Source organism: Brassica rapa, chromosome A03 (assembly GCF_000309985.2).
Source record: "Brassica rapa cultivar Chiifu-401-42 chromosome A03, CAAS_Brap_v3.01, whole genome shotgun sequence".
NCBI classification, from domain to species: domain Eukaryota; kingdom Viridiplantae; phylum Streptophyta; class Magnoliopsida; order Brassicales; family Brassicaceae; genus Brassica; species Brassica rapa.
The window spans coordinates 26,239,345-26,259,942 of record NC_024797.2 but is presented as its reverse complement, the minus strand read 5'-3'; the positions used below and the strand labels follow the sequence as shown (position 1 = coordinate 26,259,942).

Below are 20,598 nucleotides of genomic sequence, written 5' to 3'. Positions count from 1 at the left end.
CCTGGATATCTATATTATTTTATTTTTTACTTTATTTTGAAGTATATCTTAAAGCTTATATATATTTCTTTTTTGTTTATGTTTTTAATGAATACAAAGAATAAAAAAACTATATATAAAATCTATATAATTTCTATTATGTATATATATACCTTTTCATTATTTATGTGTTTTTGTAAGAAGAAAATTTATGTTAAAAAGCTTATTAAAGTTTTAATAAAAAAAATGAAATAACAATAAAAATATTAAAGTTATTATATTTAAATTAAAATATTATCAGATTTATCTTGATGGTAGGCTGGTAGCAAAGTAACAATACAATTTATAATGTTACGGCAAGATGGATAATAAGCAAAATTTTGCGAAATGAAAACGGGGATAATTTTATAGAAGAAGATTTCTAAAAGAATTTATATTTTCAATTTTTTTGTGAAGCTACGTTATATATACATATACAGTGAAAGCTTAAATATTTTTATTTTTCTTTATGGGTTTTTAGAAAAATAATTAATTTTCTTTGCAAAAAAATTTCTATGTTTATATTTTATTAATATTTATTTTCTATTTTTGTGTTTCTCCAAAGGATAAAATTAAAAAGTTAACTAAAATCTTATTATTAAAAATGAATACCAATAAAATCTATTAAAGTTAATACTCAAAGTAAAAAATATTATTATGTTTTAGAAGAATATTTTTAAAATAATTTATATTTACAATTTTTGTGAATCCACGTTATATATATATATATATATATATATATATTAAAAGTTTATAGATTTTCCTTTTTATTTAGGTTGTTTTAGGTAAATTTAGAAAATAATTAAAGTTCATTATATTTTAAAATTTATATGTTTATATTTTATTAATATTTCTTTATTTATTTATTTGTTTTTCAAAAAGGAAAATTAAATTAAAAAGTTAACTAAAATCTTTTTATGAAAAAAGGAAATACATTATTAGTATCAATCATATATGAAAATTTTAGTTTACTAAGGGTATCTATGTAATCAACCAGCGACACATATGAAACTAACTTCTCAAATAATGTTATAGAGATTCAAAAAGGAAAATTAAATTAAAAAGTTAACTAAAATATTTTTATGAAAAAAGGAAATACATTATTAATATCAATCATATATAAAACAATTTAGTTCATTAATGGTATCTATGTAATCAACCATCGTGAGAATTAATGTGAGCGTGACACATATGAAACTGACTTCTCAAATAATGTTATAGAGATTTTAACTTTCTTTGACAGTTTTTGGGTTTTCCTTGGACTTGTAATCACAATTTTAATTGTAATATTAAGTTGCTCATTATAACAGATTCTTTTAATTCACTATAAAGAATATCATTTTCTTGCAGAAGAAAAGATAAGATCTTAATTTGGAGAATTAATGGCTAGCTTCAACAACTTTGTGTTACAACTTCTGTTAACAATCCCTCTTATAATAGTCGCTGAAGCAGCTCGAGATCGACGAGCAATACTATCAGAAAAAGAGAAAAAAGAACTTGAGAGGCAACTCAAAGCTATCAACAAACCAGCAATCAAGAGTTTCAAGGTTGCCTTCTTCATACATGCTTTCCATTACGTTGAAGAAACCTGACATGATCTTATTTGTGTACCTTAACTTATATACACCTTTTTCAATTTTCATTTGGAGCAGACTGAACATGGTGAAATATTTGATTGTATCGACATTTACAAGCAACTAGCCTTTGATCATCATCTGCTCAAAAACCACACTGTTCAGGTTTTTTGCTAACTACAGAGTTTTCTTTATATTTATCAGAGATGAAGTCTTTATATTATACAAATATTAAAGCTCGCTAGTGAATGATTGAATTTTCGAACGCATTGATGTCTATTCAGGTGAAGCCTACAAGTGTACCTAAATGGATCACAAGCAAAAATATTTCACAGAAACTTGATCCCCTGCAGCTTCTGCCGAGGGGCATAAGCTGTCCAGATGGAACCGTAATTGTTAAAAGGACTACAATGCAAGATCTGTTAAACGTGCAGCATCTGAAATCAATTGGATTCAACAGACATAGACATGTCCATACAGAGGGAAATGACATCGATTTAACTGGACATCATGTAAGAACCTTACTATGCAGTCACAACGACCATTTTTCTGCTTATGTTTTCTTATTGTCTTTGTTTTATATGGATATTAGTTTGCAACAATTGATTACGAATATAGCACTGTTTCTGGAGTAAAAGGAAACATTAACCTATGGGATCTACAAGTGTCACAAGATCAAGTTAGTCTTGCAACCATGGCTATTGCTGGAGGTCCTATTGAAAACCTCGCCAGTATTTCAGTTGGATGGATGGTAAGCCTAGTGCCTTCTTTGTTCGGTACTAGTTTCTTACAAGTTTGATAAAAATGTTTGGAATACTATAGGTCAATCCATTGCTGTACCAAGATCACATTCACTTGTATACCTACTGGACTGTAAGTTTTTGAGAAACTCTTCAAAGTGTTTAGGCTAATATTTATAACCTTCATGGTGTCTTAGTGCTATGTATTTGGTGGTTGGTTGAAACAGGCCGATGGATATAAGAAAACCGGCTGCTACGACATAAGATGTCCAGGATTTGTGCAAGTCAGTAAGAGGATACCACTTGGTGTCCTTCTTAAACCAGTTTCGATTTATGATGGTACACAGTACCAGATGGAATTAAGCTTGCATCAGGTAAAAAAGGCTCCATAGTCTCTAGTGATCTCTTCCTAAGTCATTTGGATATTCATCTCTTTTTTTTTAAAACCGGCCGGGAACAGGATCATGCTACAGGAGATTGGTGGTTTATATTTGGTGGTGTGAATGTTGGGTATTGGCCAAAGTCATTATTCATAGCTTCAGGCTTAGCTAAAGGAACGGATAAGGCATCGTGGGGAGGTCAAGTGTACAGTCCACTGACAAAGAAGAGTCCATTTATGGGCAGTGGGCATTTCCCAAATGAAGGTATGGGAAAAGCAGCATTTATAAACGGTATTGAAATCATTGATGGAAAGGGAGAAGCTTTGATTCCACAGATCTATACTATAAAGACACATGAGAGCAGTCCAAATTGTTATAAGGCCAAGTTTATTCATGATGATGATGATCCTTGGATAAGAGCTGTTTTCTATGGTGGTCCTGGCGGTTGCACAGGGCAATTATCATCTGAAGAGTCAGAAGGTCTTAAGAATTTAGATAAGCTATGACAGGATCTTTAGATATTTGAAGTGTATCCAAGCATTACATATGGTCTATCAAGCACCAATTTTACTGTTTATTTGGAGTTGAGTGCAAACTCACCTGGAATATAAAATACTAGTCCTATGTAGATTATTCATATCCTCTAAACTGCCTTACTTTCTTCCTATGAATCACTATCATTCATATAAAATGCTAATCCTATGAAGATTATTTTTCTCGGTTACGTATACTAAACCTACCTATAATATATGGAATGTTTATGTCAAGTCTATTATATTAAAAATAGAAGTCTCATTTGCTAGTGTTTATATACAAATTTAGTAGTGTTATTTTTGAAACACATATTATTATTTATTTTTTCTTAGTGTTTGTAAACATACGCAAAAGGCAAAGGCAATTTCAATTATACAACAATTAAATGGTTGCTTGTTATATTAAAAACAGAGAGCTATTTTTTTTTTGTTTGTCTCTTTTTGATTATTGGGCTAATTTACCCTTTTATTAATGGTTCTTAGATTTTTTTTATTATCTATTTATTAATGGTTTCAGATATGGGACATCTTTTGAACAAAAAAAAATATGGGACATCTTTACATAATGGATATGCTTCCTTCCTCTTATGAGATACTTTACGATCCTTGATTTTCCATTAGAGACCATTTGCCAGTCACTGTTTATTGATTCTTTAATTAGTTGATTCTGAGTAGTGTGACACCACATATACAGTTGATTTGCTTCATTATATCTTCTTGGAAAGACTACTTAAAGAAAGATTCGTTGTCTAACTGCCATGAGTTCCTTTGCAACGTTTCTTCTGCTGACTTTTTCAGCAATAGCTCTCATTGTAGTTGCCAAAAGTGACAGAACAATGCCAGTCGAAATGGAGGAAAATGAACTCGTTAGTTTACTCAACTCTATCAATAAACCTGCAGTCACCAGTTTCCAGGTAAAAGTTAGCCTTTCTACAAATATGATAGATATCATATATGGTTTTGGTTGTTTATGCGACCAGAATCACTATGATTTCTTTTTGGATCACATCAAGTTTGTTGCATTTCATTTCTCACAGACCGAGCATGGTGATATACTGGATTGCATCGACATTAATAAGCAGCTTGCCTTTGATCATCCTCTCCTCAAGAACCATACTATTCAGGTTTTAGTCTTATATATAAGAAGTTCCATAATAGAAACTCCTAAGGATCTAAGTTTCTATATGGATTGACATACCATGTGCAGTTGAGGCCTGGAAATATACCTAAATGGACAATAAACAATAGCAGTTCAAAGAATGGTGGTTCCACGCCGTTTCGACAAGATGGCATTAGTTGTCCATTTGGGACGGTGATTGTTAAGAGGACCACACATGAAGATCTTATACTATCTCAGCGTTTGAAATCTACGGGGTCCAAATATTCAACATATGTTACTTCAAAGGATAAGAACATTGATTTAACTGGTTTTCATGTACTTAATGCTAATACATTCTTTTGTACTTCATGTAGAGCAATATCTCACCTACAATAATTAATTATTTCTTCTCATTGTATACTAGTTTGCAATGGCTGACTACGGACATAAAAATTATGGAGCAAAGGTAAACCTTAGCATTTGGGAACCAAAAGTTTCACCCACTCAATTCAGTTCTGCGAGTATGCTTATTGCCGGCGGCTCTAAAGAACAGTTTCAAAGCATTAGAGCTGGATGGATAGTAAGTCAGAAAGGATCTTGGGTTTTGATTTGATTTTTCTGATATTTCACTTTTTAAATTACATTAGTTCTTATATTAAAATGTCCCTCAGGTTTATCAATGGTTGAACCGGAATCACAGTCGCTTATACACCTACTGGACTGTATGTTTTCAAAAACTCTTAAGAGGTTTATTAATAACATCTTGATTCTTTTATTCTCATGGTATGTCTTGTGTATTCTTTGATTTAAAACAGGCAGATGGATTTATCAAGACAGGTTGCTATAATACATTATGTCCTGGTTTTGTGCAAGTGAGCAAAAGAGTCCCACTCGGCATCCTTCTTGAACCAGTTTCTATTTACGATGGCCACCAAAGTGAAGTAGGGATCGTCATCTATAAGGTAACAATCCCACCCGGCATCCTTCCTACTGATGTGAAAGTAGAAGTCTCATTTAAATGGTTATCTATGGTAAAAGTATATGTGATATTGCATGTTTAATCAGGATATCGTCACAGGAAATTGGTGGTTATTTGTACACGACGAAATGGTTGGATACTGGCCAAACTCATTGTTCACAAAATCAGGCTTAGGCCAGGGAGCAGGTTTGGTTTCATATGGAGGAGAAGTATACAGTCCAGTGAATGAGAAGAGTCCAAGCATGGGAAGTGGGCATTTCCCGGCTGAAGGCTACACAAAAGCAGCCTATGTGAATGGTTTTGAAGTGGTCAGTAATAATGATAGCATATTTTCAGAGCCAAGTTTTCGTGTAATGATTTTTGCAAACACCCCAAAATGTTATAGAGTAATGCCTGGTCGAGGTCAACTTAGAGTTTGGTTCGACTCTCTCTACTATGGAGGGCCAGGAGGATGTGTTTAAGATCTCTTCTTTCTGAGTATCCTCTGTTTCTTCAGTTTAAGTATAAGAAAATAAAATGGATGTTCGGATCCTGGAACTTCTTTAATGAGATTTAACAGAGTTTCAAGAATGCTTTGGTGTGTGTTTAATTGGGAATAATTCAATTGATTGTTTTGAAAGTGATTGTGGAAGCTACTTTATACTTCATGAATGCACTCAGATTTCATTATTTTTTCAAAAAATATGCAGAGCTAAATGTCAGAAGTATCAAATATTCATAGGAACAAACTTCGTTAATGCACTCAGATTTAATTGATTTTATTCCATGGAGATTTGAACACCACTTAATGTAAGTTGTATGTTATAAACTAAACCTTTTGATTCATTTTTTTTTTATTTTCAGAAGAGAAGACATGATCCATGATCTGAAGTGTTACAAAATGACTCTTTTGTATGCTTTTATGAATAAATATTTTTTTTTCATGAATCTATTCACCCGTTTCACATAAATTGAGAATATATGATCTTCACAACTTTCAGCAACAGCTTGAGGAGGATGTATTGAATCTGAAATTTGAAGTGGTTTGGTTTTAGTGAGTTTTTAGATAATTTTAGATGAATATTAAAATGGGTCTCTATTAAAATTTGGCGTGATTTTTCTTAAAGAACTCTACTTACTCATTTAAAATCATAGGATTTGAGTTTTTATTTTTATAATTAAGAAACCTCTCTCAAACACCTTCAAAACATTTAAAACACTCTAAAATCTTCAGTTTAAATTTTGTTCAATAACAGTGGATTTCAAAATGTTTGTTAAAATGACAAGTTCAATAACATTGGATTCTAAAATGTTTTTTAAAATCTTCATTTGAATAACAATAGATTTTTCATTTTAATACAAATCAACCAAAACTCTTAGTTGAATACACTCCCTAAATGTGTCTTTGACTTCAACGGCTGAAAGTAATGAAATTATAGCCAAAGTTTTAAATGTCACAATCAAGTTATTGTAAACTATCATCCTTTATATTTTTGTAATACCAAAAATGATTAGTTAACCAGATGTGGATTCGACTGTTAAACATTTCCTTGGATAGATTAATTATATCTAAAAAGCCTCTTTAATCATGTGATTAATTTATATACCCCTATGTATAGCATAGCTTACCCCTACTCCTTTACCCCTAAACTCTTAAAAGACAACTAAAAATAGAATATAATGTCTGAACTTCATAGCTCTCTGCAGCTTCCTGTGTTAGACTTAACACAGCCGATTCAGTCCTCTGTTCTGTCTTCTCTTTCACAGGCCTGCAAGGAGTGGGGATTCTTCTATGTCACCAATCATGGAATCTCTAGAGAGATGTTCAGAAGAATCTATTCCTTGTCCAGAGATGTTTTCAGTGCTCCTCTTGACTCAAAGCTCAAGCTTGGTCCCTTCTCTTATACCCCTCGGCACATCGCCTCTCCTTATTTCGAAAGCCTCGTTGTCTCTGGACCTGATTTCTCCGGCTCTGCTAAAGCTTCTGCTGATGTTTTGTTTCAAGATCATGATAAAACAGAGTTAAGGTTGTCAGTACTAGACATATTTTATGGTTTTCGTTTTCTGTGTTTACTTGTTAACCCTCTTACTTCTCTGTTGTTGTTTAGAGAAACAATACAAGAATATGGCGATAAAATAGCGGAATTGTCGAAAAGACTTGTGGAGATACTCTTGATGATGATCTTAGGAGAGGAAACTGGGAAGAGATTCTACCAAAATGAGTTTAGCAATTGTCATGGATACTTAAGACTAGTGAACTACACGCCTCCACAAGATGTAGAGAAGCAAGAAGAGCTCGTGGAAGGTCTTGGGATGCACACGGATATGAGCTGCATAACTATAGTCTATCAAGATTCAGTTGGTGGACTTCAGATGAGGTCAAAGGAAGGGAAATGGATTGATATAAATCCGGGAGATGATCTGCTTGTTGTTAACATTGGAGATCTTATGCAAGCATGGAGTAACGGACGGCTGAGATCGTCTGAACATCGAGTTGTATTGAGGAAACTGGTAAACAGAGTGTCTCTAGGGTTTTTTCTCTGTTTTGAGGATGAGAAAGTTATTCTTGCGCCGCAAGAAATCCTTGGGGAGGGAAATTGCAGGAGATACAAGTCGTTCAAGTGTTCGGAGTATCTGAAGTTCAGGCAGAGTAATGAAGTAGGGAAGTTTGAGAGGATTGGTTACACTGTTAAAGACTTTGCTGGACTAACACTGCCTGAACATGATGATCCTTGAGAGAGAAAACACACTAGTATCCCGGTTTAGAGATCACTAAACCGGTTCCTGGTTAAGAAAGGGGAAAGAGCTTACAGTTGTTGTGACTTGTGAGTGTCATGCAATATCAAAATATTAGCTAGTGGAATCCAAAGCTGCTTTTGGATTCTTATAATCTTATATATATGTGGAAAACCTTTTGGCTGAGTCTTTCTATAACCATCTAAAGTAATGTTTCAGAGGTTATTTTATCATGTTTATTCAAAGTGGGAGTAGTAGTAGTCAAGCTAGATTCAGCTTAAGTGGTAAACAAAGAAGCATAAATGTGGCCCATGAGTGATTGCGTCCTGAAAATGACTTGAGCAACACTAAACACAACTTTCTTCCTTTAGGTTTAAAGGTATCTTCTCTTGGACTTTCTTGAGCCTAACTGTTTCATTCACCAAATACTTTATAAGAACCACAGTTGACCTAAAGCATGCTTCCACTTCTAAGATAATCAGTATTATTACTTAATAAGTGGAGCCATGTCACTGAATAAACTTAGATAATTAGCAACTTTTTCTGTTGCCTGATGAATCTCTTTTCTTTTCTTTTTTTTTGGTTTCTATGAGTAACAAGTGAGAAACATAAAAGAGAAATTAGAAAATAAATGCTGTTTAATGCAAAAGGTTTTCATACGCAGCTTAAATACTGATAAAAATCAACTGAAAAGTCTATAAACTAGCGAACAAGAGAGCTCAAAATGGAGCAAACAAAACGAGTCTTAAAATAGTTTAAATTATTTCTTCACAAAATTCTTATTTTATGGGAACTGAGACCAAAAATGCCTTCAAAACATGTGAGCCTAATTAAGATGATGTTTGCTGTAGTGCTGTCGTTGCTTTACGCAATTGGCTTATATGTCGACGCAGCATATGTCGTCTCCATATTAATAAAGTTAAGATCCTCTACATGTTCCACAGAGAGTATAACTTTGCTACTACATTTCTCTAAAGCTTCATGGTTAACAGTTCGGAATTCAACTCGTTGGAGAGTGTTTCTTTCGATATTGAGGTAGAAAACATAAAGCGGCTTAGATGCTTCATTCATATACAAAACAATGTCACCTGTGGCAGTCACTCCAACAACAGAAACATCCCCATCAACGACTTGGTTCCCCCAAAAAGCGGAAACATGACTGAATTCAAAGAATTGATTTGTCTTCCAAAAAGTGTAGAAATGTTCCGACCATTCCGAGTTTGGGTTTTCAACATCCTTTATAACTGACACACACAACTTAAGGGAACACTTTCTACCCTTGGGGTTACTATGATCCCAATCCAAAGGGTTATAATCATACTCTAGAGTAATCACGCCTAGTTTACCCTTATAGTTTATCAGTTTAGTATTACCCCCATCACGAATCAAACCAGTGGATGTTCTTTTTTTTCGTTCGAAGAAATCTTTGTAGATAAACTTAAATTCCTCAGACCTAATATGAAAGCAAACAATCAGATAAGAACGTCCATTGTTTTGTGTAGAAAAGTAATACAAAACCCCATTGATGCATATCCCTTCGGACAAACCACGCGTAGAAAAATGGTTTAAGGGACAAGAGATCTCCCTCCACGAATTGTCTCCAGTTCCTCCTAGTGTCAAAATTAGACCTGACTTGTCAAAGTTAATGGACAATACCTTAAGCTGTTTGTCAACCGGATCATACCCTAAATAGTTTATCGAACTCAGCATCCCTTCTTTGGGTAAAAGAGCCGACCGTCCCGTGCTAGGGTTAAATATCACCATCCCCATAAGCCCCGAGAAATAGACCAAACCAAAGGCATGTCTACAATAACTTGTAAGCGTGTCTTTATGTAACTTCATGTGAAAGTCTGCGGTTACTACAAGAGATGAGGACTTCTCAAATAGATTACGAGGCTGAGACGACGAGAAAAAAACCAAATTGTTACCATCTCGTTGAACGTAGAATAAGAGACGTGGCCGAGCCGGGGAGCTGGTGAAGAACAACTCCTTGAAATATGGACTGGCAAGCATGGACCTCCATTGCTTTGACAAGCAAGAAAACCTAGCTATTGATTTGTATGGCAATTTAGAGAGTATCTCTATGATGAGATCAATGGGGATAGAATATGAGTTTTCTCTTCTACTCATGTTGAGTTCGAAGGGTTTGAACTTGTGGTACAGAAACGAAAGCCCTAGAAATCGGTTTCCAGACGAGAAAGTAAAGAGTGAAAATTATTATTATTGATGGGGATATCTTATTGCTCTCCTTTAAACTTTACTTAATTATAGTTAACCTAATTGATAAAAGAAATTGTAGACATTTTTTTTTCTAAAGCTAGATAACTATGATATTACAAACTATAAAAAATATTAGACGCTTGACGGTATTCCTTGCGCAATTAAAAAGAAAAATTAGATTTTGATCCGCACGACCATGCGGGTTTTCTTTAATATATACAAAAATATTTTAGGTTATGCAATAAAATATAGAGATTAAAGTCTTATATCTATGATATGAATAAAAATCAAATGTTTCATCTATGAAGAAATGTGTAAACTTATTGTATTACATGGTAAAAACATTTAAAAGTATGACTTTTAAGTGGTCTAGACTAAAAATAAAATCACATGAAATAAGTCATAATTTATGTGCTAAATAGATAAAATATTTTTATTTTTAAATTAGAAATAGAAATGAATATTTCCTTTTAAAAACATCTTTTAAAATATTTATTAAATTAAAATTTAAAAATTAAATCAATTTAAAAGTGTTATTATCATTAAAATATTATTAAAAGTATTTTAAATCATTATTAATTTTTGTTTACAATCAAAACTAAACTAAAATTTAGTTTCTAATTATACTTTGTGATAATTATAATTTTAATTAACTAATTTTGAAAATATATTTTTAAAAGATTCGAAAAGATATTTGAAAGATTTTGTCAAAGAATTTTTTTAAGATATTTATTACTATTTCAAATAAAAATAAAGATATTTAAAATATAATAATTAAGTTATGTAAAATTTAATAATTTTTTTAGGAGTGGTCCAAATAAAAAAAATCACATATGAAAAAAATAATGACTTCTATTTTAATAGTATAGATATAATAATCTTAAGTGTTTACTTGCTTATCACGTTATTAGAAAATTTGAAAATCGACATTAATCAAATAAGTTATGGCTTTAGTGAGAACGTGAAAGGGAGATTAGAAACTAAATTCTGTTTAATGCAAAAGGTTTTCTAACACAGCTTGAATACTTAATAGATAAAAACCAACTGAAAAGTATATGAACTACAGAACAAGTAAGCTCAAGATGGAGCAAGCAAAACGAGTCTTAAAATAGATTAAAATTATTTCTTCACTGAACTCTCTTAATTTTATGGGAACTGAGACCAAAATTTCACATCACAGGCATCAGCGCTGAGAGGTTCTTGATGAGAAGGAAGACCTTGAACCGCTACTTCTAAATGCATATCTACCTTCTTCACTGCGCCAAGAATCACCACCAGGTCGCTCACTTCCGTTTCCACATTGGTCTCCTTCGACCAGAGGTGCAGCATTGTCCCTGCCAATATGTTGTAGTCTTCTGCTTCCCCACTGGTCATCTGCAGAGCCTGAAACTTGAGTGGCTTGGCTAAGCCTGAACTTAGGAATGTATTTTGTAGACGATTGCGAAGGACCTGCAGCATCTGAAGAATACTTTAGTCACACTTCTCAAGCATACACATCAAATGTTATTTGCATATTCATGGAAAACAAAGCTTGCTTACCTCTCTGCTTACGAGCTTCCTCTTCTTCCTGAAGCTTTCTTATTCTTTCCTCTTCACATTTCGAATAATATATCCGCTTTCTTTTAACATCCCTCTCTTGTTTCCTGGCTTGAAGATGCTCCTCCTTCTCTCTCCTTTGTCTCTCAAACTCAGCTTCTCGAAGCCTAATCACTCTATTTTGGAATATTTCCTGGAAATAAAATATTTTTGATTTGAGTTGCTTGACAATAAGAACAAAACATGATATTAGCAATAAGAAGACATGATCACTGACCATGTTCTCAACAAAAGATTCTGAACTTAACATTCTAGTCACCCTGCGTTTCTCCTTCATGTCACTCTCATGACGTTCTCTGCTAAGCTCGACCTCACACTACACAAAACAGAAGAGACTATAAGGACCTTGTATGCGTCACCTCAGAAACCACTGTAAGAAAATAGTTTACCTGTTGGTCACGCTCATGAGATTCTATTTCTTCTACGAGTCGTTGCTGATATGCAGCTTCAATCAAAGGGGTAGACTCTTCTCTCTTTGCTCGCTCCAGATAATCAATTGTTTTAGCAAGTTTAAGGAGATTCCTCTCCCTTTCTTCTCTGTTTATCCGGCGTCTATCAGTGTTCTCTAGCAAAGCCTTAGCTTCCTCCATCTCCCTCTCTTCTATCTCCCTAAGGATTCTTTGTCTCCTCCTCTCCTCAACCTCTGAGGCAAGTCTCTTCTGTTCCGCCACTTCGGTTTGCATCCTAAGCTTAAGTTTTCTCATCTCCTCTTCATGTTCCTTCAAAATAAAAAAGACAGAACAATGAGACTTTGCCTCAAGTTACCGACCTTAACACAGGTAAGAAACAAACATACCATCTCTAGTTGCTGACGCTCTTGTTCCTCCTTCCTCTTTTCAATGATTGATTGCCTAGCAAGCAATCTCTTATGCTCCTTTTCAACAGTCTCCTCTAGATTTGGTGCTACGTCACCAAGCTTACTTGAAGCAGGGAATAACATTGCTCTTACTTTGTTCATAGTCTCAGCAAAAATAGTCAGGGGATCTCTCAACTCATCAGACTCAATACCCTGAAACATGAAACAAAATTAGATCAATCAAAGTTCAAAACTATCAAAAAGTTATAGAAAAACAACTTAAATGCAGAATAGACTAACCAGATTTCCAAAAGTTACAAAACCCTTGGCATGATCAACTTTCATGGCTATAAAATTGTGTTTCACAGCTTCAACTGATATCTTCTCAACGTCTGAGAAGTCAAAGAATGGGACCAGCTGAGCCAGAAACTGAATTTTCATTGTCTGATACATCTTAGACACCTGAAATGAGTGCAACTTACATGTTGAAGATTTGTGGTATGATGGAGATATATATACACACTTGGTCAAAAAAAAAAACATGAGTGCAACTTACATGTTGAAGTAGCCTCAGAGTAGCAAGCTTCTCCAAAGAGGGAACATATTGGGAGAGATGTACTTCTGGTAAAGAAGGAGCTGTTGACAGCTTCCCACCTAGTTTGGAGATTCTATCCAGCAAAGGCTTAGTGTTTGAACCGAGATCAAGTGGCTGAAACTTATGCTCTAGTTGATGGTAAAGATCTTTGACCTCCTGAGTTGCACAGCTCAAAACACCACTTGAAACCTAATAATTGAGGATAAATCATATCAAAACACCACAATAAAATAAAATATGTTACTAAAGTTTCAATTCTAGCTAGAGATGCTCACCAGCTCTTGCAGAAGTGATTCCCTGGAAAGCTGAAAAAAAATGAAACATATGGACTTAGAGTAAACAAGCAAGAAACAAAGGATGTAACATGATAACAACATAACAAGATAACTTATGTTACCATATCTATGCTTTCGAATTTAGGTTCAAGATTGAAGCCTATGAGGTTGGCCATCCTCATATTGCGTTCTTTCTCAGTTTCAAACTCCGAATGGGAATTACCATGAGCCTGACCAAACGGTGGAACAGAGAGTGCCGCCAAGACAACAGATGATGCTACTAACTGCAGATCCTTTTGGCTTAAGTTCTTATTGAAATTCTTCTGCAAGCTAAACAACTTCAACCATGCATAAGCATGGTTAAGATGGCTAGAAGAAGTCCAGAAGATCTCAGTCAATTTGGAATAATACACCACCAATAAAGATGGCCTAAGCGTTTTGTTGACCATGCACATCAATCCATATATATCTTCAACAGAGCGAAAAGCTTCCTGTAAAAGAAAGGTACATGATGAATATATACGATTATACACTCTCTATTACACAAAGACACGAACATACCTGCCAAAGTCCAAGCTCAGCAGCAACTTTTAACTGCTCAAATCTTGTGTCTAGGTAAAGTTGCAAAGTCTCAGGCTCTGTCAAGTCAGGACGGTCCCTCTGGTCTCTGTATTTTTCAAGGTTAGCCAAATTGTTTCTCATAGTTTCGCAGAGCCTACGAAACTCTGTTGGTCTTTTGTACTGCTTACAGAACTGTAAGGCTTTATGTGCCGTAATCTACAAGAAACAATAATCAACAATGAATTAATCAAATAAAAATGCTAATGGCCAAGGAGTACTATTAACTAACCGCATACAAGGCTTGCAACTTGGAGTTGTTTCGCAATATCTCAAGAACCGTTCTGTATGTCTCCCACAAGAACTTGAACCATGGTGTAACCTCAAGATCATCTACATCAAGAGTCTCCTTATCAAGGGCCTGCTCAGCTTTCTCAGTAGCAAGACGTAGGAGTTGGTTGGTTACTTCTTCAAAGGAAGTCATGTTCACTTGCTGACAAGAATTACGGTACTGGATCAATCCATCTTTAGCAAACCGTCCCATCTTCAAGTCAACACAAAGCTCCACGTATCTAAACATAATCTTCTCGTGGGGTTTCTGCCAAGATCTGAAGCTCCTTGAGGTAATGAGATCATGAAGCACCTGGAGAGCATCTTGTTTCTGCCCAACTTTGATAAGTTCTGCAACCGCGCAACACAATTTCAATTCAAGTAAACTTCATGGGCGAACAAAGATTAAATAAATATCATAAGACGTGGGCTACAAGGTATCAATGTGTAAGTTACCTTCTGCACGCTTTAGTGCGTTCTCCGGATTGAAAAAAATCGCCATGATTCAGACTAAAGGGTTTAACCAGCAAACTCTTACTTAGACCTGTAAGAACGGCATCAATTTAAAGAGAGAGAAGTTATAACTTGGAAAAAAAACACGAGCTATAATCAACTGAAGGACAGTTCATACTGTCAAAAAAGTTTATAGACGAGGAATGGAACACATACTCAGCAGAAAGTAGTCTATAATCGATGCAAATCAATCTGAAGAAGCTAAGATTCAATAAGTTATGCGGTACAGAGATTCTTATTTATAACTGTTTTCTAGGGTTTTGATATCTCAGAGTTTACCTTTCTGTCTGTTCGACAGTTGTGGTAACCTTTACTAACATAATATATATTAACATTAAAAAGGAGAAAATTGCAAATACTTAATTTTTTGACATGTTAACATAAAAAGGCAAAATTATAAATACTTAGGTGGTGTTATTCATTGATTTATTTTAATAGAGTTTAAATCTAAACACAATACACTGTTACTCAATTGATGATTTTGAATTCTATTTTAAAATCTAGTGTTATTCAGTGAATAATTAAAATCTAGTATTTAAAATCTAGTGTTATTCAATTTTTAAAGATTTTAAAATTCTTTGTATTTTGGATTGATTTCAAATCATCTCTTATGGATTCTCATGAATAAATTCAAAATCTAAGACCTACTGCAGAGATTTTAAATTCATCAACTTAAACTATTTTGAAATATTAAAATTTGATAGATTATAAAACATTAATCATTGATTTGAAATCACTGACTGAATAACACCTTTTAAACTAAAAGAGAAAAACATAGAAAATAGAAGGGTAAAATATATAATTTTTTAAAAATATGTCAAATTGGAAAGGATAATTTTACTAAAGTATAAGGGTAAATAATGTATTATTTTATCCTCCAATTAATTTATTTCAAAATTGTGGAGTCAGTTACAAATCTCATATAATTTATTACAATATTAATAACTATTTTTAATTATTGTATGTTACTATTTCAATATCTCTATGATATTATTTGGAAAAATGTCGGTGTCATAATAATTTTTACAATAGCTAATTACACTAATATTTTTGATAAACTAAAAAGATTCTTGTCACTGAAATAAATAAAGTAACCATAACAATTTCTTAAATTATTTGGACAAATGAATAATCAAAACTCAAATGAAGAGACCGTATTGCTTGTCAACATAAGAGAGTAAAAAAACGTTTCACCACAAAACATTGCGTCACAAAAGAAGAAGAAAAACATCAGTTATAATCAAAACCTTTATATACGAGAGATAATTGATCCAAGTCCATGAAAGCTAATAATGACTTGTCAAGGAGGACGGAGAAGCTTGTTCACAGCCGTGTCAAGAACATCCACATTTCTCCTCAGGTGCTTTCTGCAGATTGATTTATCAAGGAATTGTACAACAGATTCCAACTAAAACCACAATTAACAAAGCTTTGAGCTAAACATGGTTCGTATTTGTCTCTCTGTGTACAACATGGTTGACACGCAAAGAACCATATATATCAAGGATACAACCGAGCCGCCAGAGTCTCAACTCCTTTAATTTCCTCGTTTAATCTGCACATTTTGAACCGAAGAAGAAGAACTTGTTTCACAAATCACAACCGATATGGAAACATACTCTCGGTGTTCTCTAGGATAAGTACCTGAGGCAAGAGTTGATGTAACGGTTCCCTTTAGTGGATGCATCTAGAGCTGCAAAAAAAAAAAAAAAAACGCAGTTAAAGTTGATTGTTCGTTCGTTCATACAAAAGAAAAGCAGTTAGTGTTTTTCTAATCATACCTGTTTCCTGAAGGCGTCCAGCTGCATCTCCGAAGCAAGTCATGTGATCAACTGAGCTTCCAGTAGCCTATAACCACCACCATCAAGGAACCCTCATTAGCTACACAAACAAACAACTTTAAGCCATCCTGAGAACAAAAGAAACAGTCTTTATGATCACAAACAGATCAAAAAGCATCAAACTTTGCAATGTTTACACAAGGCATTGATGAAATTAACTATAACCCAGAACCCAAAAAAATTGGTTCTTTATTGTAACCTCAGAGAGAGTTGATCGGAGGGAAACGAAGAGAGACGAGAAGCTCTCCGCGATTGCCTGCGAATCCTTCTCCACCGTGGCAAGTGTTCTCAGAATCTCCCCTTGATTCAACGGCGAGGTATCCACCGTTTCCGCCGCCGAAGAATCTCCATCCACCGGTGGATCCACTTCAGTTTCAGCTCCGGCGTCCATTTTCCCAATAGTTAATTCCGGTGGCTACTCGATGTGGCGTCAGTATTTGTTCTCTATTAGTGTTAAGAAATTACAAATTCACCCCACTACTTTTTTATCATTGCATCTATGCCCTAAATTAAATAATTGATCCCACTGAACCCGCTATTATAAAACCAAGTTACGAGCATGTGTGATGAAGGGTTATAAAGTTTACAAATCACTGCATAAAAACGTACTATGCTTCTTATTAGTGGGGTAATAAATCAAATATCGTTTTAGCGTATATTATATGTTATAACATTTCTAATATGAGCTAGGAAAAGACTTCATGTATTGGCTTGGCTCTAAATCACTTAGTTGTGCCTGATTTGCGGGAAAAATCCTGGTAGGCGAGGAACTGGAAGAATGGTTGTGTTACTGGTGAGCATTGTGATGATTGTTGATAGCATTGGGCGGTCTTCTGGATTTTCTTGAACACATAAGAGCGCAATATGGATGCATCTCGTGACTTCATTACTCTTATAATTCCCTCCCATGGCCGGATCCACTAGCTCTAGTTGCGACCCGTTTCTCCAAAGCCTCCAAACCTTATCACAGTAAAGAATCAACTAACATTCAATATTCTTGGTCACGTGTTTAAAAGCTAATTAAAATGTTGAAAGTTCAGGTCTTTGTGCTCACATAGGTGACCAAGTTTCCAGCAGTAGTATTTTCATCCATATGATAGAGACAGCTATTCTTCTTGCCACTTATAATCTCAAGAATCAAGATTCCAAAGCTATACACGTCAGTTTTCATTGAGAATTTGCCATGCATAGCAAACTCCGGAGACATGTAAACTCTGAAAAGTACAACTGTACAAGTCAGGTTAATTAATAGAAAAAAAAATATTCAATGATGAACACAAGTTAACTCTGTTATTATTATTACAACTTACAATGTTTCAGCATTCCATTTTGTATTGCCTCTTGTCTCCTCCATTCCAAAAATGGTAGCCATTCCTAAATCTGAAATTTTTGGGTTCATATCATCATCTAAAAGTATGTTGCTGGCTTTAAACTCACGGTATATGACTGTGAGATGTGAATGAAGATGTAGAATCCCTTGAGCAATCTCTCCAATGATCTTGTTTCGCCGAGTCCAGTCTAGCTGGCCTTGCTTTTCAGGATCTGCACATCTCCATGCACAATCAATTATTTGAAAGCTGCTAAAGGAATTTTTGAATAAGCACATTGTTGAAGGGAACTATACCGAATAGATAATAGTCAAGACTTTTGTTTGGGAGAAACTCATAGATCAGAATCTTTTCCTCTCCTTGCAAACAGAACCCAAGAAGCCTAACCAGATTCTTATGTTGAAGTTTTGATACAAGTACAACCTCGTTCCTGAATTTTCTTGTGTCTTTTCCTGACATTTCATATAGCCTCTTCACTGCGACTTCAGTTCCATTTGGAAACTTACCCTACATAGCATTGAATTAAGCAATGCCACCCTTCATAACTTAGCAAATCTAGGAAACAGAGAGATTTATACCTTATAAACATCGCCAAATCTACCTTCACCGAGCTTATTATTCACTGAAAACTTGTTAGTTGCAGCTTCAACTGTCTTATATTGGAATTGCAGTGAGTTTGTAGTTGAAACATCACTATCAGCTGTAAAGCAAGTCTCTTAGTTATGCTTATATATTCTTTTCTTGGCTAAGGGGAAACAATAAAGAGCTTAAATCACAAGAAACTAACATTCGTGTTCAAGTATTTGCAATGACGGTCTCTTCAGGCAAAGAACAAATCCTAGAGCAACCAACATGAAGACAACAACAACAGTTGGAACGGTTATCGCCACAACAATCCCAGCAGAGATTCCTTTGCTATCTTCACATAAGACAGCGAAAAATAGTATTATGTATTTGAATATCTTCTTACAATCATTTTTTTTTCCATTTGGAGGACTTACTATTGTCATTTGTGTTAGCTGAGTCGCCTGGGGGTGGTGGTAAGGACCGTATACTCATAGGAGGAGGAGAAGCCACCGGAAAAGCCTTTGAAAATGTATACAAATCCCAACGGAAAAAGCAGCTCGGCTGCATAACAAGGCCTCCTTTCTTCTGACTACAGCATGATTGGTAGTCCCTTGCGTTTTGGCGCAAACAACTTTCACAATCACCAGAAGAAAGGTCTGGTGTGCATTGCATCACTGCATATATATTCTGAAAAGCTTCAAAGGATTCAATATTAGCTGTATAGTAGTTATTACTAGAGAATGGTATGTTTTTTGGTGTAGAAGCTACAACAATCACTCGAGCAACCAAGTGTTCCCATATTTTTGTAAACTCTGTTAGATTTGAGGTTAGATCTCCAATGTTGGTGAGTACTACGCGCGGGTTCAGATCAGCAGATCCTGAGAAAGAAGAGTTGGAGTAGCGAACATGGCAAAGTGTGGGCTCAACTCGCCACCAATACGCATCTGTTTGGTTAGGACAACTCTGTATCAGACCGCCAGAAGCGGTCTTGATACAATGATAACAGTCATATGAAGTTGATCCAGGGATGCACATGCCTCTTGCGTAGACTCGGTTCGGTTCTTGTCCAATGGAACCGTTGTAGAAGAAGGCGTCTTGAGCGGTGACATTGGAAGGAAGAAAAGAGAGGATGAGACGGCGATTTGCGTTGTACGTACCGTTGGAACTGAAGTACCCCTTGTTCATACATGTTTGTGCTGAAACTAAAGCAACGCTAAAGCTTATGAGGACAAAACAGAGTCTTGGAAACAAACTCATCATCTTAATTCCCCCTTTAAGATTATAGCAAAAGCAAAAATTAGTTTCGTGTTCAAAAAAAAAAAAAAAAGTTTCGTGTTTTAGTATTTTCGCATCTGATACTTGTCTTAAACAGCAAGACTTCAAACTGATAAAAGGGATACTCAAACCTGCAAATAGGTTCACGGAAACAAATATGTCAAAGTAAATGATGATGTTGGATTTTTCAAATTTGGACCAAGAAAAGATAGGTGTCAGTGTCTAACAAATCCTTAGAATAGTATTTGGCTAAGGTGTCACGAATTGAAGTTTCTCTGCAGTTTCCGATGTATTATAATTCACCAAACCGATAAGTAGTCATTAAACCTGCAGACACTGTCACGGAACGGAATCACAGGTCAATAGTGTTAAAAATTTCACGTGTGCACCCAGAAAATGACTTTTCCTTTTTTTTCATGCATGTTTGTGACCTAGCATGTTACATGGCAAGTATGTAAACATGGTGGACTAGTATAAGAAGCTATAAAAATGACACCTAGTCGCTGATTATGCTATGTGTACGTAGAAAATAGAATAAAGATTGGGTTTCAAATGACACCATGCGTGGACTTTTCCCTTGCTGATGCATGTTTGTGCTGTAATAGAGCCAACTGATTATCCAAATCCTACGTTGTATTCGACGTAGCTTCCCATGCAGGCTTTGAA

At 34.8% G+C, this 20,598-nt stretch overlaps 7 protein-coding genes across 14 annotated transcripts; 3 read left to right on the top strand and 4 right to left on the bottom strand.

Annotated features, from left to right (window-relative positions):
* The first annotated feature begins 63 nt into the window (after nt 1–63).
* LOC103861391 lies at nt 64–3,340 on the top strand. Of its 2 annotated transcripts, XM_033288091.1 has the most exons (8): nt 64–1,565; nt 1,671–1,757; nt 1,877–2,104; nt 2,185–2,343; nt 2,415–2,465; nt 2,560–2,706; nt 2,793–2,976; nt 3,048–3,281. In XM_033288091.1, exons 1-8 carry the CDS (start codon nt 1,401–1,403, stop codon nt 3,068–3,070), a joined length of 1,044 nt encoding a protein of 347 aa, XP_033143982.1. In that variant the 5' UTR covers nt 64–1,400; the 3' UTR covers nt 3,071–3,281. The 2 variants fall into 2 exon arrangements, with proteins under 2 accessions (XP_033143982.1, XP_009137347.1); XM_009139099.3 differs by having other exon boundaries at nt 2,793–3,340.
* Nucleotides 3,341–3,953: 613 nt separating this feature from the next.
* On the top strand, nt 3,954–6,792 carry LOC103861393. 3 transcript variants are annotated; one of them, XM_009139100.2, is made up of 7 exons: nt 3,972–4,159; nt 4,283–4,369; nt 4,453–4,680; nt 4,769–4,924; nt 5,016–5,066; nt 5,160–5,306; nt 5,410–6,700. In XM_009139100.2, exons 1-7 carry the CDS (start codon nt 4,004–4,006, stop codon nt 5,782–5,784), a joined length of 1,200 nt encoding a protein of 399 aa, XP_009137348.1. In that variant the 5' UTR covers nt 3,972–4,003; the 3' UTR covers nt 5,785–6,700. The 3 variants fall into 3 exon arrangements, with proteins under 3 accessions (XP_033143980.1, XP_033143981.1, XP_009137348.1); XM_033288089.1 differs by having other exon boundaries at nt 3,954–4,369; nt 5,410–6,792; XM_033288090.1 differs by having other exon boundaries at nt 3,954–4,369; nt 5,423–5,619.
* Nucleotides 6,793–6,841: 49 nt separating this feature from the next.
* On the top strand, nt 6,842–8,277 carry LOC103861394 (gibberellin 20-oxidase-like protein). Its single transcript, XM_009139102.3, has 2 exons — nt 6,842–7,329; nt 7,411–8,277. Exons 1-2 carry the CDS (start codon nt 6,983–6,985, stop codon nt 8,036–8,038), a joined length of 975 nt encoding a protein of 324 aa, XP_009137350.1. The 5' UTR covers nt 6,842–6,982; the 3' UTR covers nt 8,039–8,277.
* A 244-nt stretch (nt 8,278–8,521) lies between these two features.
* LOC103861384 (putative F-box protein At5g42430) lies at nt 8,522–10,989 on the bottom strand. The gene has a single exon (XM_018657385.2). It carries the CDS (start codon nt 10,166–10,168, stop codon nt 8,903–8,905), a length of 1,266 nt encoding a protein of 421 aa, XP_018512901.1. The 5' UTR covers nt 10,169–10,989; the 3' UTR covers nt 8,522–8,902.
* A 259-nt stretch (nt 10,990–11,248) lies between these two features.
* Nucleotides 11,249–16,288, bottom strand: LOC103861383 (eukaryotic translation initiation factor 3 subunit A). Of its 3 annotated transcripts, none has more exons than XM_033288076.1 (13): nt 16,169–16,288; nt 14,865–14,952; nt 14,371–14,759; nt 14,082–14,297; nt 13,643–14,011; nt 13,521–13,550; nt 13,207–13,434; nt 12,951–13,112; nt 12,651–12,863; nt 12,244–12,573; nt 12,072–12,170; nt 11,798–11,987; nt 11,249–11,716 (listed from the first exon to the last, which is right to left on the bottom strand). In XM_033288076.1, the coding sequence occupies exons 2-13, from the start codon at nt 14,908–14,910 to the stop codon at nt 11,442–11,444; spliced, it is 2,547 nt and encodes an 848-aa protein (XP_033143967.1). In that variant the 5' UTR covers nt 14,911–14,952; nt 16,169–16,288; the 3' UTR covers nt 11,249–11,441. The 3 variants fall into 3 exon arrangements, with proteins under 3 accessions (XP_033143967.1, XP_009137334.1, XP_009137335.1); XM_009139086.3 differs by lacking the exon at nt 16,169–16,288 and adding an exon at nt 15,078–15,744; XM_009139087.3 differs by lacking the exon at nt 16,169–16,288 and adding an exon at nt 15,078–15,744 and having other exon boundaries at nt 11,249–11,707.
* On the bottom strand, nt 15,999–17,407 carry LOC103861382. Its single transcript, XM_009139085.2, has 5 exons — nt 16,962–17,407; nt 16,703–16,769; nt 16,566–16,614; nt 16,432–16,476; nt 15,999–16,288 (listed from the first exon to the last, which is right to left on the bottom strand). Exons 1-5 carry the CDS (start codon nt 17,151–17,153, stop codon nt 16,222–16,224), a joined length of 420 nt encoding a protein of 139 aa, XP_009137333.1. The 5' UTR covers nt 17,154–17,407; the 3' UTR covers nt 15,999–16,221.
* LOC103861381 (cysteine-rich receptor-like protein kinase 11) lies at nt 17,361–20,464 on the bottom strand. Of its 3 annotated transcripts, XM_018657479.2 has the most exons (8): nt 19,092–20,464; nt 18,878–19,009; nt 18,669–18,790; nt 18,387–18,597; nt 18,200–18,304; nt 18,073–18,142; nt 17,817–17,976; nt 17,361–17,722 (listed from the first exon to the last, which is right to left on the bottom strand). In XM_018657479.2, the coding sequence occupies exons 1-8, from the start codon at nt 19,915–19,917 to the stop codon at nt 17,489–17,491; spliced, it is 1,860 nt and encodes a 619-aa protein (XP_018512995.1). In that variant the 5' UTR covers nt 19,918–20,464; the 3' UTR covers nt 17,361–17,488. The 3 variants fall into 3 exon arrangements, 2 of the variants coding, with proteins under 2 accessions (XP_018512995.1, XP_009137330.1); XM_009139082.3 differs by having other exon boundaries at nt 18,073–18,304; XR_004456438.1 differs by having other exon boundaries at nt 17,550–17,722; nt 17,817–17,989; nt 18,073–18,304.
* Between the last annotated feature and the right edge of the window lie 134 nt (nt 20,465–20,598).

Bases quoted from the DNA above. Each gene is read 5' to 3' on its own strand.
- LOC103861391 (XM_009139099.3), top strand. From the start codon at position 1,401: ATGGCTAGCTTCAACAACTTTGTGTTACAACTTCTGTTAACAATCCCT. The intron at 2,105-2,184 runs GTAAGAACCTTA...TATGGATATTAG, and splicing joins TCGATTTAACTGGACATCAT to TTTGCAACAATTGATTACGA. The intron at 2,707-2,792 runs GTAAAAAAGGCT...GGCCGGGAACAG, and splicing joins TGGAATTAAGCTTGCATCAG to GATCATGCTACAGGAGATTG.
- LOC103861394 (XM_009139102.3), top strand. From the start codon at position 6,983: ATGTCTGAACTTCATAGCTCTCTGCAGCTTCCTGTGTTAGACTTAACA. The intron at 7,330-7,410 runs GTTGTCAGTACT...GTTGTTGTTTAG, and splicing joins CATGATAAAACAGAGTTAAG to AGAAACAATACAAGAATATG.
- LOC103861384 (XM_018657385.2), bottom strand. From the start codon at position 10,168: ATGAGTAGAAGAGAAAACTCATATTCTATCCCCATTGATCTCATCATA.
- LOC103861381 (XM_009139082.3), bottom strand. From the start codon at position 19,917: ATGATGAGTTTGTTTCCAAGACTCTGTTTTGTCCTCATAAGCTTTAGC. The intron at 18,791-18,877 runs GTTAGTTTCTTG...CTTGCTTTACAG, and splicing joins GCAAATACTTGAACACGAAT to CTGATAGTGATGTTTCAACT. The intron at 18,305-18,386 runs GTATAGTTCCCT...GGAGATGTGCAG, and splicing joins TCTTGACTATTATCTATTCG to ATCCTGAAAAGCAAGGCCAG.
- LOC103861382 (XM_009139085.2), bottom strand. From the start codon at position 17,153: ATGGACGCCGGAGCTGAAACTGAAGTGGATCCACCGGTGGATGGAGAT. The intron at 16,770-16,961 runs GTTACAATAAAG...TGGTGGTTATAG, and splicing joins TCCGATCAACTCTCTCTGAG to GCTACTGGAAGCTCAGTTGA. The intron at 16,477-16,565 runs GTACTTATCCTA...CAAAATGTGCAG, and splicing joins TACATCAACTCTTGCCTCAG to ATTAAACGAGGAAATTAAAG.
- LOC103861393 (XM_033288089.1), top strand. From the start codon at position 4,004: ATGAGTTCCTTTGCAACGTTTCTTCTGCTGACTTTTTCAGCAATAGCT. The intron at 4,370-4,452 runs GTTTTAGTCTTA...TACCATGTGCAG, and splicing joins TCAAGAACCATACTATTCAG to TTGAGGCCTGGAAATATACC. The intron at 4,925-5,015 runs GTAAGTCAGAAA...AATGTCCCTCAG, and splicing joins GCATTAGAGCTGGATGGATA to GTTTATCAATGGTTGAACCG.
- LOC103861383 (XM_033288076.1), bottom strand. From the start codon at position 14,910: ATGGCGATTTTTTTCAATCCGGAGAACGCACTAAAGCGTGCAGAAG. The intron at 12,171-12,243 runs GTAAACTATTTT...TGTTTTGTGTAG, and splicing joins CTCATGAGCGTGACCAACAG to TGTGAGGTCGAGCTTAGCAG. The intron at 11,988-12,071 runs GTCAGTGATCAT...TTTTATTTCCAG, and splicing joins AATCTTTTGTTGAGAACATG to GAAATATTCCAAAATAGAGT.